The sequence below is a fragment of the Protopterus annectens genome, chromosome 3.part1, assembly GCF_019279795.1.
Source record: "Protopterus annectens isolate FY-2018-M chromosome 3.part1, PAN1.0, whole genome shotgun sequence".
NCBI lineage: Eukaryota > Metazoa > Chordata > Ceratodontiformes > Protopteridae > Protopterus > Protopterus annectens.
In genome coordinates, this window is record NC_056732.1 from 1318733239 (window position 1) to 1318750738 (window position 17500).

The 17500-nt window shown below is 36.2% G+C and overlaps 1 protein-coding gene across 1 annotated transcript in view; it reads right to left on the bottom strand.

Moving 5' to 3' along the window:
• PIEZO2 (piezo type mechanosensitive ion channel component 2) overlaps positions 1 to 17500 on the bottom strand; it is a gene marked incomplete in the record, with an annotated part of 2710318 nt that overhangs the window by 1129066 nt on the left and 1563752 nt on the right. Inside the window, 1 exon segment of the mRNA XM_044067359.1 lies at positions 10179 to 10347. Within this exon segment, the coding sequence (XP_043923294.1) occupies positions 10179 to 10347 (169 nt within the window).

Consider the following 17500-nt stretch of genomic DNA (forward strand, 5'->3'; position numbering starts at 1 on the left):
ATGTCTTGTAAGCCAGGCACAGGTCTCCCCTCAACAGCCTGTAGCAGACAGAATATAGGGATAGGGCTTTGAGGAGATCAGCATAGGACATGCTATTTATGCTTTGTATTCTTTTAGTGAGGACTCTCTGTGGATGTTTCATTTGATGCATGTACCTGGTTAGGTACATACCAACTGGGGCATTGTCCTCAGTGATAGGTTTGATGAGTGTCAAATAACAATGACCTCTTTTGAATTAAATGTCATACATTTGTTTATAAGCTGCACAACACAGAATGATTTCCACACTACTGTAGACATGTGATGGTCAAATGATACATTACTGTCTCTGTGTGTTCCCAAGTCCCTAACAACTAGGTTGACACTTAGGGAAATATTGTCAATATGGTAGTTACTAGGAGTTAATGACTTCCCAAAGGATACCATTAAACATTTCTTGGCACTTTGTTTTGGTCCATGGCTCTAGCACCAGTTATTTCTGTGTCAGCCCTTCTTGTAAAACATTAACATCAGAGGAGGAATCTATGACTGCTACTAGTTTACAGTTGTCTGGAAATTTGGTCTGTCAGAGGCATTGACAATGGCCCTGACTTCAGAGAAGTAGATGCCAAAAAGTAGCTGTTCCATTACCAATCCCTGATGGACTCTACTTGTGACTGGCCTCTTTGTAGAGGTGAACTTCCCAGTTCAAACTATCAATGTTCTGTCCTTCAGCCAGATGGCTAACTACCAGGCGACTTAAGTGTTTATACGTAACCTGCTGAGATTGTCAAAAATTCCTGAGTATTGAGTCATATGCCTATGCCAGGTCAAGGTAGGCAGTGTGACCATTTTCCCCTCACTTTAGTGATAATATGAAAGAAAGAGAACATAAACACTGATCTGAAGAAGTTTTCATTAAGAAGACGAAAATGCTTATCTTTTACTTGTTTTTATCAGTATTTCAATATTAAAGCAACCTTTTTATCATGAATTGTAGATCCAGGTGCACTGTGTCCATACTTTTGAACTACCTTGGTTTGCAGTTTGTTCATTGTGCATTACAAGTTTGTTTGTTTCTCATGGCCACGGGCACACACACTGGGCACCTTTCTCCACCACTATTTTCTGACATGAATGTTCAAGGATTGCAACAAACTGTGGGAAATTTAACATTGTTAGTACAATAGTTGACTCAGCATCTGGATTCTCTCATTGTACCTCGATTTCTGCCAAATGTCCCCCCCTCCCTGTTCTTTAGCAACTGAAACTACAGAATCTACTCCCAGCATAACATTCAGATAGGTCTCACAAGGAGCAAATACTCACCATAATATTACTGCTATTGGCCTGCAGCATGACAGTCATCATTCACAAGTAAGTGGAAACGTTTTCAATAATTTACCAAGTTTTACTGCCTGGGTTAACTCTGATATTTCTCTGAGCAGAATACAAACTTCTAATAACCCTGACCTAGTTACAAAACTATCTGAATTTGACTATAAACTTTTAAAAATAAAGACACTCCAATTGGAAAAAGCTTATTTTATGGAGTGTATTCGGAACAGCATTGACCTTAGAGGCCTGCATATGTGGTGCTTTCCCACTAGCCTAATCCAAGGTTGCAAGTTACATGTGGCGCTTCTTAATTTGTTTAACAGACATGGGTGTGAATACATGGGCCTGCTGATCAAATATAATAATAAACAACTTGAAGAATTTATTGCTTAAACAACACAATTAGATTATAGCATCACCCATGATATTGACTATGAACAACATAAAAGTGAATACAGATGTATATTTAACAGTACTGATGAACATGTGAACACCATTAGAGACCAGAAAATCAAAAAGCTCACAAGGGATACAAAGGAGTATGCTAATAACCAAGCATACTCCCATCCCCATCCTTTGCAAGGATTGGGACAAAAACAATTTGTATACACCTCTTTTAATAACAGTAATGAGGAATCCAATAGTGAGTCCCCAGATCAAGCAGGTTCATCCAATCTGGATTATTTTTAGACAAAGAAGTTTTCCCCCCACTGACATGATCTGATAGGTTGAGAGAACGGTAACAAAACCCACCCGACCAAAATCAGGACATATCAAGGAGACAACCTCCATAGAGAGGTACCAGGAGTGGCAGGACAGGATGGAACAGAGGGAGATTTTAACAAGTGCACCCCATATTTCCACTGAAAATACAGTCAGTCAGAGGGTCTGATGTTGTTTTACCACCTTGCAATATTGTATGTAATTCGACAGGCGATTTCAAAGTGTACAACTATTCTACATGTGTTTTGGATGAACAGTGTTGCAATTTATTTGACATTCATACCACATAAGGTAACAGATGTGTCTTCTGCCCTGATGGATTTGAAACTCTTTGTTAGGAAGTTAAACTTCAACTTATTATTTCAAATTGTAATGTAGCACTTAATCCCCTACGTATAAGTAATACTTTTAATCTTCCCATCCATCCTGTTATTCAGTGCTTCCAGAGGATCTGTGAACTGGATATCCACAACTACTTGGCCAGGGAAGCAAAACCAGAATATAAAGGTACCCCAAAGAATAATAGCATAACTAATATCGAACGTGAACTTATTCATAGTTTTCAAAACAAATGGGAAATCAGGATAATGCATCCTGATAAGAGGGTGGCCTTATTATTATGAATACGATCAATTACTGCAATAAAATGAAAGCAGTTTTAGATGATGACACTTACATAAAGTCTTTGATTAATGAACTTAATTCTGCTTACAGGAGAATTACCTTTATATCTCCCTCTCCCCTCACTTCAATAGCATATATATTTACATATAGCTTTATTAAAAAAAGTTTTGATTAAATGGATAATCTATTTGTATGTATTTCATGTGTGATATTCTCTAAAACCTGTCAATTGTTATTTAACCTACTCTATATACAGATATTCTCTAACTGTTGATTTTCTTATTATGCTTCATGGTGGTTTTACCTTTTTACTCATATTTTTATTTTTAATTTCATTTTTATTGTAAAAATATGTAATACTTCTGGAGCCTTTCTCCTTGAGTCTCCACCGAAAATGGACCCCTGGCTCAGTTGAACTAAACTGGTTAACAAATGGCAATAAATAAATAAATAAATAAAAATTAGATCCGACATCATGGACTTACTTATTGATAAACAGAACTTAATCGATGACTATAACTGCTTAAATGTAAGCAAACCAATTATGCCAGCTATTTTTGAGGTTCCTAAACTCCATAAGAGTATTGAACAACCACCACTTTGACCAATTGTAGATACCAGAGGATCTGTCAGTCAACCTCTGGCAAATTACTTAGACGTCAAGATCAAAGAATTTGTCATGGCTGAACCATGCATCTGTTGTGATTCATGGGATTTTTTGGATAAAGTTAATCACATTCCCTACCATGAATCATATGGATTTATATCAATTGACATAAAAGATTTATATCCGATTATGCCACATCATGTTGGCCTAGAATGGGTTTGTGAATTTTTAGCTGACAAACAACTACAACAGGACATCATAAATGTGTATAAAAATCATATGAAACTGGTGCTGAAAAATAATTTCATTATTTTCAAAAAAGAGATTTTTTTTACAGACAAAAGGTCTAGCCATGGGGTCTATTTGCCAATGCAGTCATGATACAGTGGGAGAAAAAGTTTCTTTTTGAGTCCACTTTCTGTAGTTCATGCAAATTCTACAGCAAGTATCTGGAAGATATATTTGTTTTGTGGGATGGAGATGTTAACATCATTCCCCATTTCCTGGAATTCATCAACAACACCACAGAATTTCTCCAATTCACCCACCAAGTCCATGATATCCATATCTAGATGTTTGGCTCAAAAAGGACAATAACAACTAAAGATTTACTTCTGAAATTTACCGGAAAGAAACGTACTTTAACAAATTTTTCCACCAAACAAGTGTGCATCCCCGAGTGCAGAAGAGAGTGGTCAGCAAAGGCCATTTCATCCATGCTGCCGAAATACTACACAAGTGTGCAACCCCAACTGCAGAAGAGAGAGGTCAGCAAAAGTCTTTGGGATGAATGCAACCTGTTAAAAGACATATTTTCGAAATGTGGATATCCACTTATTTTTATTAATTAATTAATTAATTAATGATCAAGGTCATAAATAAATATGAAAGGAAGTAGTTCCTACCCATCCTTAGGACAACAGTGCAAGATCATATTAGTCCATCGATTATGGGTACACAAACATCCACACATATCACTAATAGGAATGGTAGTTATAAGAATTCCTTTACTACAGTATTTAATCTGGATAAGTACCATATTAGAGGCATACTTAGTAAAAATTGGAATGTTCTGACAAATGGCTATCACATTAGAGAACATATAGGTTTGGCTCCAAGCATTGTTTATAAAGGGGCAAAACCTCAAAGCTTTATTTGAGAAGAAATCAGTATAACAATCAAAGCAGTTTGGGATAGCGAAATGTTCCTGCTGCCCATATTGCAAGTATACTTTAACTGGTAATTTGTTTGTCATTAATTTTGTCCAGTTTAGACCCAAAAAATATTTTAATTGTAATTCTACTAAAGTCATTTACTGTGCTCAATGCCAGCACTGTGAAGGGTTTTATGTTGGTGAGACAGAAAGATGTCTACGTGACAGAATTTATGAGCATAGTTATGATATTAGAACTAAAAAGGATACCGATGCTCTTTCCAAAAATACCAAGGAATTCCCTGACCACACCTTTAAATTTTTCATTTTAGAACAATTTGCCCTGTCAGATAGAGGGGGCCTGTGGACACTCAATCTAGAAAAACCTGAACTTCGCTGGCATTTGAAACTTAATGCCATGAATTGGCCTGGTTTGAATGACCAAATATCCATCACCTGTATTTTAAAACTGAAATCTTTAGAAAGGTGATGGCTGCAATATGTTGTAAGTACATTATCAGTATGTAAAAAGTAAGAAGCACATGTATAAACTAACTTTAATCTGCTGTAATACATGTCAATTTTCTACCTACATGGCCCTTTAAATCTTCTAAAAATCCTCTTTAAATCCTCCCAAAGCAAGATGATATCACTGGGGGCTTGGCATTCATGTGATCTAGAGTGGTGTACATATGGACTCAATTTTTCAAACATTCTTTTGTCTGAAGAAGTTTCATTAAGGAGGTGAACGCACTTATCTTTTACTTGTTTTTATCAGCATTTCAGTATTATTGCAACCTTTTTATCATGAATTGTGGCTCCAAGCGTACCATGTCCATACTTTTGAACTACCCTGGTTTGCAGTTTGTTCTTTGTGGATAACAAGAACATAAACATTCTTTACCTCCTATGAAGAAATTGTGAAATGTTTGATGACAAATTACCGAAACCCACAAATGTAAAAGAGTCTGTGCTCCAGAACGCAGACATTGTTCATAGCTGTGTGCTTTTTTTCAACACTGCATTCCATATTTTCAAAATACATTTTAAGTAAAACACTCTTACAAATAAAAGTGGCAAATTGTTTAACAATGGCTTCAGTTTTTAGAATATAAACATAATATGGCATGAATCAAGGAAATAATAGCTGGTTTTATGTTTTTGAATTTTTATGTATTAAACATTCAAAAAATAACATTAAAATAAACATAAAAAGCAAAGCAACACAATCAATATTACCTTGGCTGACACTACTAAGAACAAAATTTGAAGAAAAGATACAGTGGCACATCCAAATAAGTAGTTAGCACTATCAGAACAAGAGTTAATTCACCCATATCTCAAAGAAAAGTACTGCAGACACAAGTGCACTGTTAGAACCAGATCCAGCTCACCCTTACCATAATGAATGGTACTGCATGGTCAGAACCAGAGCCAGAACACCCTTACCACAATGAATAGTACTGCATATACAAGTTCACTGTCAAAACCAGATCCAATTCACCCTTACCCATTGAATAGTACTCCAGGCATGAGTACACTGTCAGAAACAGATCCAACTTACCCTTGCCCAACGAACAGTACTCCAGGCACAAGTGCACTGTCAGAACCAGAGCCAGCACACCCTTACCATAATGAATAGTACTGCACACACAACTGCACTGTCAGAACCAGATCAAACTCACTTTTACTCCAAGGAATAGTACTGCACACACAAGCACACTGTTAGAACCAGATCCAACTCAACCTTAACACAATGAATGGTACTGCATGGTCAGAACCAGAGCCAGCACACCCTTACCACAATGAATAGTACTGCACACACAAGTGCACTGTCAGAACCAGATCTAACTCACCCTTACCCCAAGGAATAGTACTGCACACACAAGTGCACTGTCAGAACCAGATCCAATTCACCCTTATCCCAATGAATAGTACTGCACACAAAACTGCACTGTCAGAACCAGCTCCAACTCACTCTTACCTAATAAATAGTACTGCAGGCAGAAGTGCACCGTCAGAACCACAGCCAATTCACCCTTACACCAATGAATAGTACTGTACAAACAAGCACGCTGTCAAAACAAGTTCCAACTCACCCTTACACCAATGAATAGTACTGCACACACAAGCGCGCTGCCAAATCCAGATCCAACTCACCCTTACCCAAATGAATAGTACTGAACACACAATCACACTGTTAGAACCAGATCCAGCTCACCCTTACCACAATGAATGATACTGCATGGTCAGAACCAGAGCCAGCACACCCTTACCACAATGAATAGTACTGCACACACAAGCGTGCTGCCAAAACCAGATCCAACTGACCCTTACCCCAGTGAATAGTACTGTGCACACAAGCACACTGTTAGAACCAGATCCAACTCACCCTTACTACAATGAATGGTACTGCATAGTCAGAACCAGAGCCAGCACACCCTTACCCCAGTGAATAGTACTGCACACACAAGTGCACTGTCAGAACCAGCTCCAACTCACTCTTACCTAATAAATAGTACTGCAGGCAGAAGTGCACCATCGGAACCACAGCCAATTCACCCTTACACCAATGAATAGTACTGTACACACAAGCGTGCTGTCAAAACCAGATCCCACTCACCCTTACACCAATGAATAGTACTGTACACACAAGCGTGCTGTCAAAACCAGATCCCACTCACCCTTACACCAATGAATAGTACTGCACACACAAGCACACCGCCAAAACCAGATCCATCTCACCCTTTTTCCTGAATGAATAGTACTGCACACACAAGCACACTGTTAGAAACAGATCCAACTCACCCTTACCACAATGAATGGTACTGCATGGTCAGAACCAGAGCCAGCACACCCTTACCACAATGAATAGTACTGCACACACAAGTGCACTGTCAGAATCAGATCCAATTCACCCTTACCCAATGATTAGTACTCCGGGCACAAGGACATTGTCAGAACCAGATCCAATTCACCCTTACTCAATGAATAGCACTCCAGGCACAAATGCACTGTCAGAACCAGAGCCAGCACACCCTTACCACAATGAATACTACTGTACACTCAAGTGCACTGTTAGAACCAGATCCAACTCACCCTTACCCCACGGAATAGTACTGCACACACAAATGCACTGTCAGAACCAGCTCCAACTCACTCTTATCTAATAAATAGTACTGCAGGCAGAAGTGCACCATCAGAACTACAGCCAATTCACCCTTACACCAGTGAATAGTACTGCACACACAAGAGCGCTGTCAAAACCAGATCCAACTCACCCTTACCCCAATGAATAGTACTATACATACAAGTGCACTGTCAGATCCAGCTCCAACTCACTCTTACCTAATAAATAGTACTGCAGGCAGAAGTGCACTGTCAGAACCACAGCTAATTCATTCTTACACCAATGAATAGTACTGCACACACAAGCTCGCTGACAAAACCAGATCCAACTCACCCTTACACCAATGAATAGTACTGCACACACAAGCACGCTGCCAAAACCAAATCCAACTCACCCTTACCCAAGGAATAGTACTGCAGAAACAAGTACACTGTTAGAACCAGATCCAGCTCACCCATAGCACAATGAGTAGTACTACAGGCACAAGTACACTGTCAGAACCACAGCCAGCCCACCCTTAATACAATGAGCAGTACTGCATTGTCAGAACCAGCGCTAGCTGACCCTTACAACAATGAAGCAACTGTGATCCTTGCTAGAGGAACTGTACCTGTTGCTATCCTTTTATTTGTACTAATGACTCTTATACTGCAGTCATGGCAACACTAGCTAAATTTTATGAAGTAAACATTGCCATGTATACATATATATATATATATATATATATATATATATATATATATATATATATATACATATACATACACACATACAGACACACACACATATATATGCGCATATATAGTTTTATATATATATATATATATATATATATATATATATATATATATATATATATATATATATATACATACACACATACAGACACACACACATATATATGTGCATATATATATATATATATATATATATATATATATATATATATATATATATATATACATACACTTAAATACAGACACACATACACACACACAGACACACACACACACACACACACACACACACACACACACACACACACACACACACACACACACACACACACACACACATATATATATATATATATATATGTGTGTGTGCATATATAGTTTTATACCTTTGTATATGTATATATATATATATATATATATATATATATATATATATATATATATATATATATATACACATATATATATATACATATACACACACATATACATGCACACATACAAACAGACACACACACACACACACACACACACACACACACACACACACACACACACACATATATATGTGCATATATGGTTTTATATATATATATATATATATATATATATATATAAACATCTGTAAAAGGCTAACATGAGCAGTAGTGCCAACAGGAATGGTGACCTGCTTTTACATGAAGAATGGTATTCGAATGCTTTCTGTTAAATGGCATTGCGAGACAATAATGGATTCAAATGGATGACTTCTGGAGTGAAAAGCAATAGTTTGCAACAAATGAGATACTGACAAGAAATTTATTGAAAATAATCAAGACACTGCAGTAACTGAAATATTGCCAAATAATTCATTAAATAGTGTAACCAACAGTTATTATGGAATCATATAATAATATGCTTAGGTGTTCAAACTGTATCCAATGTGAAAAGATGAATGCACCGTACTGGCAAAGTCAGATAAGTGTATCACAGTATTAACTGCTAAATCTTTTCCTACTGAAACATCTGCTTTTGTAAAAGTCATTGTTCTCCCCTTATAAGTGACTTGCTAAAGCATGTCACTGCTTCTTATGTTAATTAATTGCATTGTCAATACACAATTGAGTTTAAAATGATTCTGTCAAATGCAGAATGATTCATTTATATTTTTGTTTTTGTCTTTGTTGGAAATCTGGTGACATTTTAAAATTTACTTACTAGAGGCTTTATGAATGCTGCCTTTACTGTTTAGACTACAAAACAAAAAATGTCAGTGTTCAGAAAAACAGACACATAACATTGAAAATACAGCTTAGGGGTGAGGCAGGTCACAAAGATCAATATCTAATCTATGAGACTGTCAACAAAAATACCACATCGGGTAATCAATAAAACACTTAAAATTTATAAACTGGAACATATCTTTTCACAGATATGTCACTACTGAGAAAAGAGCCTTAACAGTGTCTTAAAGACAGCCTACCACTGTATGATACCAATTTTATATTTGTATAAAAGAGATTACATATGCAATTGCTTTGGGCATCAATTACAAAAGTGCCCAGGACTGTGACTGTGACATAATATACTATAACTCGTTAACTTTTACCAGAAAATGCCTATTAGGTTAAAGCAACAGCTTAAATATGTTGTCATTGTGTCACTAAACAAAATTAATTTTTACAACCAAAGTAGGGCTGATAGGTCTAGCTTTTAAGCGTGTCATCACTGACTGCAAGGTGAATGATTTCTCCCAATTTATTCTACTTTCATCAGTTTTTGTACTGAGCAAAATAAAACATTGTTTTGCTACTGGTTCTAAAGGGAAACAAATAAAATAAATGAAATTACAAAGGCTAAATATACAGTTTGTTAAAGTACATGCTTGTTATATTGGTGCCTACTTACCACGATGACTGGTTCCTGCAGCCAAAGACGGATGAGCGTGGCCAGTGTGTAATAGAGTACCAATAGGAAGAGTGGATTTACGTTGTGGTACCATTTCAACTGTGCATTTAGTTCGATCTTCCATGTTGCACAACAATTTGTTTGAATTACTGGTGTTATACCAAAGAGTCTTGCATTAAAAAAAAAAATGAAAGAAAAAAAAAAAACAGCCAGATCATTAGTTATTAACCACTGAATGTGCACCAGTCAGACCTTAAAGCAAGGAACAGCAAGATTCGTCACATACTAAAAAGTAGAGTGGACATAGTTGTACAAATCTAAGAAAGTGTGATCATTACAAAACTGGTTATAATCCCTCTTGTATAAAAGAATGCACAATAGCTGTAAGCCTCATGGAATGTTTGGAATAAATCCAATAATCAGCATCTATTCACTCCAGTGTTGATTTATTAATCTTTGCACTGTTGCTAGAATCAAAAAAGTTGTGGTGAAGCAAGTTCAGGTTATTTTAATAGCAGAGCTCATCTACAATACTGATAGAAACAAACCTTAACTATAAAGAATGAAGTCCAGCTAGGCTTAAAATGGCCCATAAGGGGAGCTAGCATAGTACTTACCTATGAACTTCTAAAGAAAGGGAACAACATTTTATATCATTATTCATCTGGGGAGACAAGAGACTGGCAATTAAGGTCAGAGATTTCTTCTCAGAGTGATTTACATAATCATTAATATGGTCATTAGAAAATTGTGGAAATTTTTTATCAAAAAGAATGGAAGTATTTTGCAAAAAATGTGTGGAAACTTCAGGCTTCAGCAAATAGTATGATATATCCCATTTTGCAGCTTGCATTAATCACTTAGGTAACTAGACAGATGTACTGCAATCTGTAGGTGCTTTCATTTCTAGTGTTCTTTAAATGCAGTGTAGACTAAATTTTTCTCAGTACCTCTTCAAGGCCTCTAAACATCACAAGGAGTGCAACTCATGCATACTAGGTATTCATTTTGGCAATCTGTCTTGAATAGATTACAGTGGAAACTTAATTACCATTTTGTGTTTTCCTGAAACAAAACAATTTTACAGCTCATTTAGTGAATTGCTGTCCCCTACTCCCACAATTATTTAGAAACAGCAACATTTCATTCCTAAAAAAACTTAAAATGCTTGGAACATAAGTTGCCAGGAACTGAGAAGATATCTGCATTCAAAGTGTTAATATGTATTTACTTACTTTTGATAAACTTGCATGTAAGATGACTTTAACTGCAACATATTCAACATTTAAAATAACCAAGTGTGTTACCTCTCTTATATATATGTACATTCATATTTAGGATGAACCATTAATGGCAGGAATTTCAGCCAGTCAGAACATGGCCACTTATGTGAAGGGCAGCATTTTCACCTATTCTTACACTTGCTTTTCAAGATTCTTTGTCATTGAAAAGTTTTAATTCTGCCTGTTTTAACTTAGGATTTTTTGATCAAGCTATAACTCATATCCTGAATGATGACACTAGACACATACTAAATCACTTGAAATATGACTTAACCTGGCTTTCATTACTACTTACTGGAACATTACACTAGACTGTTGCTATCCTTTGTTAGATTTACTTAAACAAGTAGATAGCTGTATCATTTTTAATCAAAATACAGTATAAAAATATTTTTTAAAAAAAATTGCAGATTTTGTTTATATAGGAAGATAAAAATTATGGAAATTGCAGAAAAATTGTGATTGCAATTTTCCATTGGCTCTAATGATCAAGCAGCCTGCAAAATTCATATTATGGTACAGTTGAATGACAGTTGGCTGTTGCATCATGGAAATCCTAATGACTTAGATATGTATAGCTGGATTTTTCGAGGCAGCATCTCTTCCCATACTATGTCACTTTGCACTCATGGTGGGAGTGTCTATGCCAAGGACCCTTTTATAGAAACTGTACCTGGAAGAAAGTTATTGTGCATGGTCTCAGGAAATATTGTTAGCACTTGTCAGGTATTTTGTGTCATTCTGAAAGCCAATACATTTTTGAAGTATATTTTTTGAAACTGGTTGGTGTTTTACTTGCATTTCCTATTTGCAATTAAATTATGTAACAAGAATAGTCTTTTGTTTGCTTTAACTGGCATCATCGGTGTGAAAAGTAAAAAGTAGCCCTCACAAGGTCCAGATTCAAAACAATCAGTGAAAGGGCTTTTGCAAAACTAGCACTCTATGTCTGGAACAAAATACCAACAGTGATTAGAAAAGAAAATATCACCAACAGAGTACTACATGAGTACTGTACAGGAGAAACAACGGAGAAGACAGAATCTCCACTGCTGGTTTGTGTATTTTTTAACTGCCGAGGTTTTCTGACGGAAGTGTAGAAATACAAGGAAAATCGGGTATGTATCTGATGGCTTAGTTTTGCAAAACCTAATTAATTTTTCTCATATTTTGCTCTGTCCCTCATCTTATACTTTAGAGTGTCCATCTGCTCACTGGTACTTCAGGGGCCGAGTTTTTCTCTATTAGTATATGCTTAATTTACAGCCGTGTGTTCCTTTTTGAATGTGATGTCATTGTATAACAAGTATTCCATCATTAGACTGCATTCCTATTTTTACCCAATCCTTAGCTCTCAACCTTCTATCTCCAGAATGTCAAAAAATACCTCTCATAATGTGCAGCAAATTGTCAAAATAGGGGCCACTTGCTAACAGCTTACTAACAACTTCGACTGGGAAGGTTACAGGATGATTAGAATATAGTACACTATACTTACAAAAGTTGTTTTAATGAATGAATATGATTCATTAATATTTAGCATGGATAACATTTCTTAACGTTGAATGTGTAGCATATGTTTTAAATGTGGAATGCAAGGAACATGGACCTTTTAAAACTGAAAATGAGGAAAGTTCCTTATAATGAGTTATACTTGAGAGGTATGGCCAAATGAGCCTGGGCCATGACTGAAAACAATCTGCCAACCAGCATACTTTTATCTAAATGCAATAAATAAATACATAAGCATTTTTAAACACATTTATTACATTATCACTTGAGACATAGGCACACATACATTGATAGTCAAGAAAACAAACCACATTAATATTTGTTTACATGCATTATATATGGGTCTACATTAATGTGTCAAAAACTAATTCCAGCGAATAGCCATTCATTGAACACAAACCAGGGAATGACCATTAATCGAACATTCACTTCAGTAAACGTTTTTCTAAGGCAAGGGAGTTAGCTGGCCAAAATTACGAAATATGCCCTTTTCTGCATTGTAGTGGGATCTCAGAGTTGTTATATATAAGTGAGGGTGTGTGAGGGGCATAGCCCCCCACCTTGGTGGGTTTGGTATAATGTAATTTGTGTTACAGTCAGTGTGGGGGACAAGTAATTCCCTTCCCATAGAAAAACATTTGCTGAAGTGAACATTCGATGAACGGCTGCACTCGTTTGTGTTCAGTGATAGGCCATTCACTGGAATTATTTTTTGATGAATTAATATAAACCCTTATATACTGTTTCTTTCTTTTTAACAATTGCCTTTCACTCTAACATTACTAAACTGGTCAATTCCTGTCTCAACTAAACCTCCTGTTGAGCATTATTCCGTATTTATTATTTATTTATTTATTTATTTATTTATTTATTTATTTATTTATTATTCCGTATTTAGTGTTCCCACAAATTCCATTTATTTCATTGTACTTTGCTCCTTCCCTTTTCTAAAGATCCAACCTCTTCTTTGTTTAGGTAGTTCAAATGAAGTGACTAGGTTGCAGTCCCACTAAACCTGTAGTCCAGGGGACTAACGAAGACCCTAGCCCAAATTTCCAGTGCCCCCCCCATCAGCAGAAGAACTAAAGCTCATACTCGAACTGTCAGATGCAACCAAAAGGTTATGAGTCCGTGCTTCAATCACACTTAGCTTAGATCTTGATTTCCATTTTCTAGTAATTGGTTTTTGGCAGCCAGTAGAATTACATTTATTTGACTTTACTATGTCTAGGCAATTCCGGTTCCATATCCTAACTGAAAAGAATAATTTTCTTAGTAACAGCCATTTGCTCCTCAACATTTCTGACAGATTACTCTGTAGGGAATTTTTAAGGTCTGTCAACTCATTGCACTCCCAAAACCATGCTCACAGTTATTCCTCTCATACCCATCACATTTCTAGCATTTGCTATCAACCCAAGTAAACATTTTCTGCAGTGAGCTTGGGGTATGCAAACACAGATGCAAACACTTCCAGGAAAAAAATCTTAAACTTTCTGGACTTTGCTGCATACTTGGGAGTCATACAGATGTCCTCCCATTGCTCTTTTATAAGTTGGCTTTCCAGTCACTCTTCCTAGCCTTTTTCAACATCCTCTGATTCTTATAGTTATCATTCAATATTTGTATGCCTACTAGTTATCCCTTTCTTAACAGAAGCTTCTGCTCTTGACTTGACTAAAAATTCTAGCAAAACTTGTCTTTTCCTATCTCTTTCTGTTTATCTATACTCTAATATCAGTTCCTGGTAGAAAAGGCAGTCTGTAACTTGCAGTCCAAACTTCTCCTTGACCCCATCCCACTCTATTATCTTTCCAAATATCTTGGATCCAATTCCAATTTTATCCAGTAAATTCCAACCCCCTATTGCCTATTATCCCTACTTGTACTCATCCCTGATGGCAAAATCTCCTTTCTCCATTCAGGTGTTGCCTTAGTTCTTAGACTATTTTCTGCTATTTTATGAATATAATACTCTGCGTAATTGTTTTTATTTTCCTTAAGGATCTGCATCCAAAACCCTACTCTCTCGTTACATCTTGAACGCCCCCTGTTTCATTATCACTCTTTCCACTTTGATTTATAACCTACTGTTTGTGTTTTGTATATGATTCTTAAATGTGTAACTCTAAAACAGCTATTCAAATCCGGTAATCCTAAACAGCATTGTTCTACTGGAAGGATCAGCTTATCCTATTTAACTCTTCCCCTTTTCCCCTCCCAAGTACATTTCTTTGACTAAACACTGTGTAATCCACAAACTGGTAGGAAGGAGAACAAAAGAACTGTTTATTCACAGACTAAGCACTTTCACCCTATGTCCATAGGGCATCATCAGAGTGAATTAACACAAAAAAACTTTACATTTATACCACTCTAAAATACAACACGCCCACTACTAATTATAATATGATGTGCCAATTAATTCTTAAAGAAATAGTTGAACAACCGGTCTAAAAATGATGGTCAGATGAATTCAGCAAGTGGATGATTGCTGAATTTCAGTTCAATAATGAAATTACCGGAATTACAGTCTACGGACCCCCTCGTTCAAGGGGAGGGGTATGGCACAGTCCGCACACAGCTCCATACATTTAAGGTTGTTAACAAAGTTCAAAGGCCTGCAAGCTGACAATCTTTACTTAAAACATTCATTGGAACTAAACCAAGTGCTGAAAGGCTTAAGAATATGGAAATTTCCCAATGAGACAGAGACAGGATCGATCATGCATGGTGAGCTATTGGAGCTTTTTGACTGCACTGGGTTAGACCTAGTGCGGATTATTATTAGAGAAAATGATCATGAACTGTGTGTACTAGAAAAAGAAATAACTGAAATAAACAACAGTTTAACTAGTGACTTGCTGTTTGAAGCTAACAAGCATATATACCATTCTATTTTCGTTGAAAGAGACAAATATATGAAAGGAAATTTAGTCAGAAAACAAAAGAAAATATTAAGAGATACTAATGATTACATGCATAAAACTGTCTACCCTTTACCTAGTAAGCATGCTAAGGAACAAAATGGTTTGGCTAACAGTTCTGAAGATGAATTTAACAGGGACAGTGAGCCATCAAAACTGTTAACAATGATTTTTTAGAACAGCCTCCACTCCCAAGAAGGTCCAAGAGAATACAGAACAGACAACAGAGACAATGGGGGGAGGGGGGGACAAGGGAGGAATTAATTCTACCAACAACACCAGTGGAGGAACTAGGTGTTAGTGACATTATGTTGAATGGACATAGTTCTAATTATGAAGGTCATTACAATGATGTGGTACCTGTTGACCAATTTGTATGTGACTGTGTTTCTAAGAAAGGTTTTAATGTGTATAATTTTTCACAGCACACCATAAGTGAAGTGCATATGACCTTGTTTAGTAGAGGTTTTTCATTTGTGCCAAGTTTTAAGCAAGATGTTGCTAAAGTATTAATTAATTTTAAACTTTTTATTAGACAATTAAATCTGAAGTTATATTTTCATGGCAAACAGAAGTCAGTTGTACCTTATGTTACACAACTAAAAAGGAAAAGTACATTTGTCCCACCAAGTAATTTACATGTAGTTGCATTTGAGACTGTTTGTGAAAATGAAATAAGATGTATTCTTAAAAATTCTGGAAAACACCAGGAGTACAATTTAACAAGAGATGAAAGGAATGTGTTGAAACAACTTAAATAGCATAACCAGGTTAGAGTTATGAAGCCTGACAAAGGAGAGGGGGGTTGTTTTAATAGATCACCAGGATTATGTATGTATGTAGAATTTATGAATTGTTAAATTACACTGAAATGTATGAGAGGGTTTCTATTAATGAGATGAGGAAAGCATATAGAAATATTGACTGGGTTTTACATGATTTTTTTTAACCCAGAATGTGCTTGATTATACAGAGTACAAATACATGACTGTGGATTTCCCAATAACACCTAAGATATCTAGAATTCCAAAAATCCACAAAGATTTACACAACCCCCCATTTAGGCCCATTGTTTCTGAGACTGGCTCAAAAACTGAGCCTACAGCAGCATACATAGACTTCTGGTGTAAAAATTATGTCAAGTATTATAAACACATTGTAAAGGATTCATGGCACTGTTTAGAAATCTTAAGGGATACTTTCATTAATGATGATTTTTTATTTGTTCCAGTTGATGTCACAAATTTATTCACCTTTATACCACACGATCAAGGCTTGATGCTTTTCGGAGTTGCCCTGTTCGGCAAAGAGGGAATGCACAATGTGAAAAGACAGCTTTTAGTTGATTTGATGGAACTAGTGTTATTGAATAACTTCCTACTATTTGAAGGTGAAGTTTTCCATCAAACAATGGGTGCAGCTATGGGGGATAAATGTGCACCCATATATGTTAACCTGGTACTAGCTAAGTGGGAGGAAAACTGTGTTTTTGAATACAGTTTGTATGGTAAAGTGGTTACATGGTTAAGATTCCTTGATGGCATACTGATCTTATGGCGAGGCTCAGTAGGTGAGCTTGAAGAATTTATTAGTTATATAA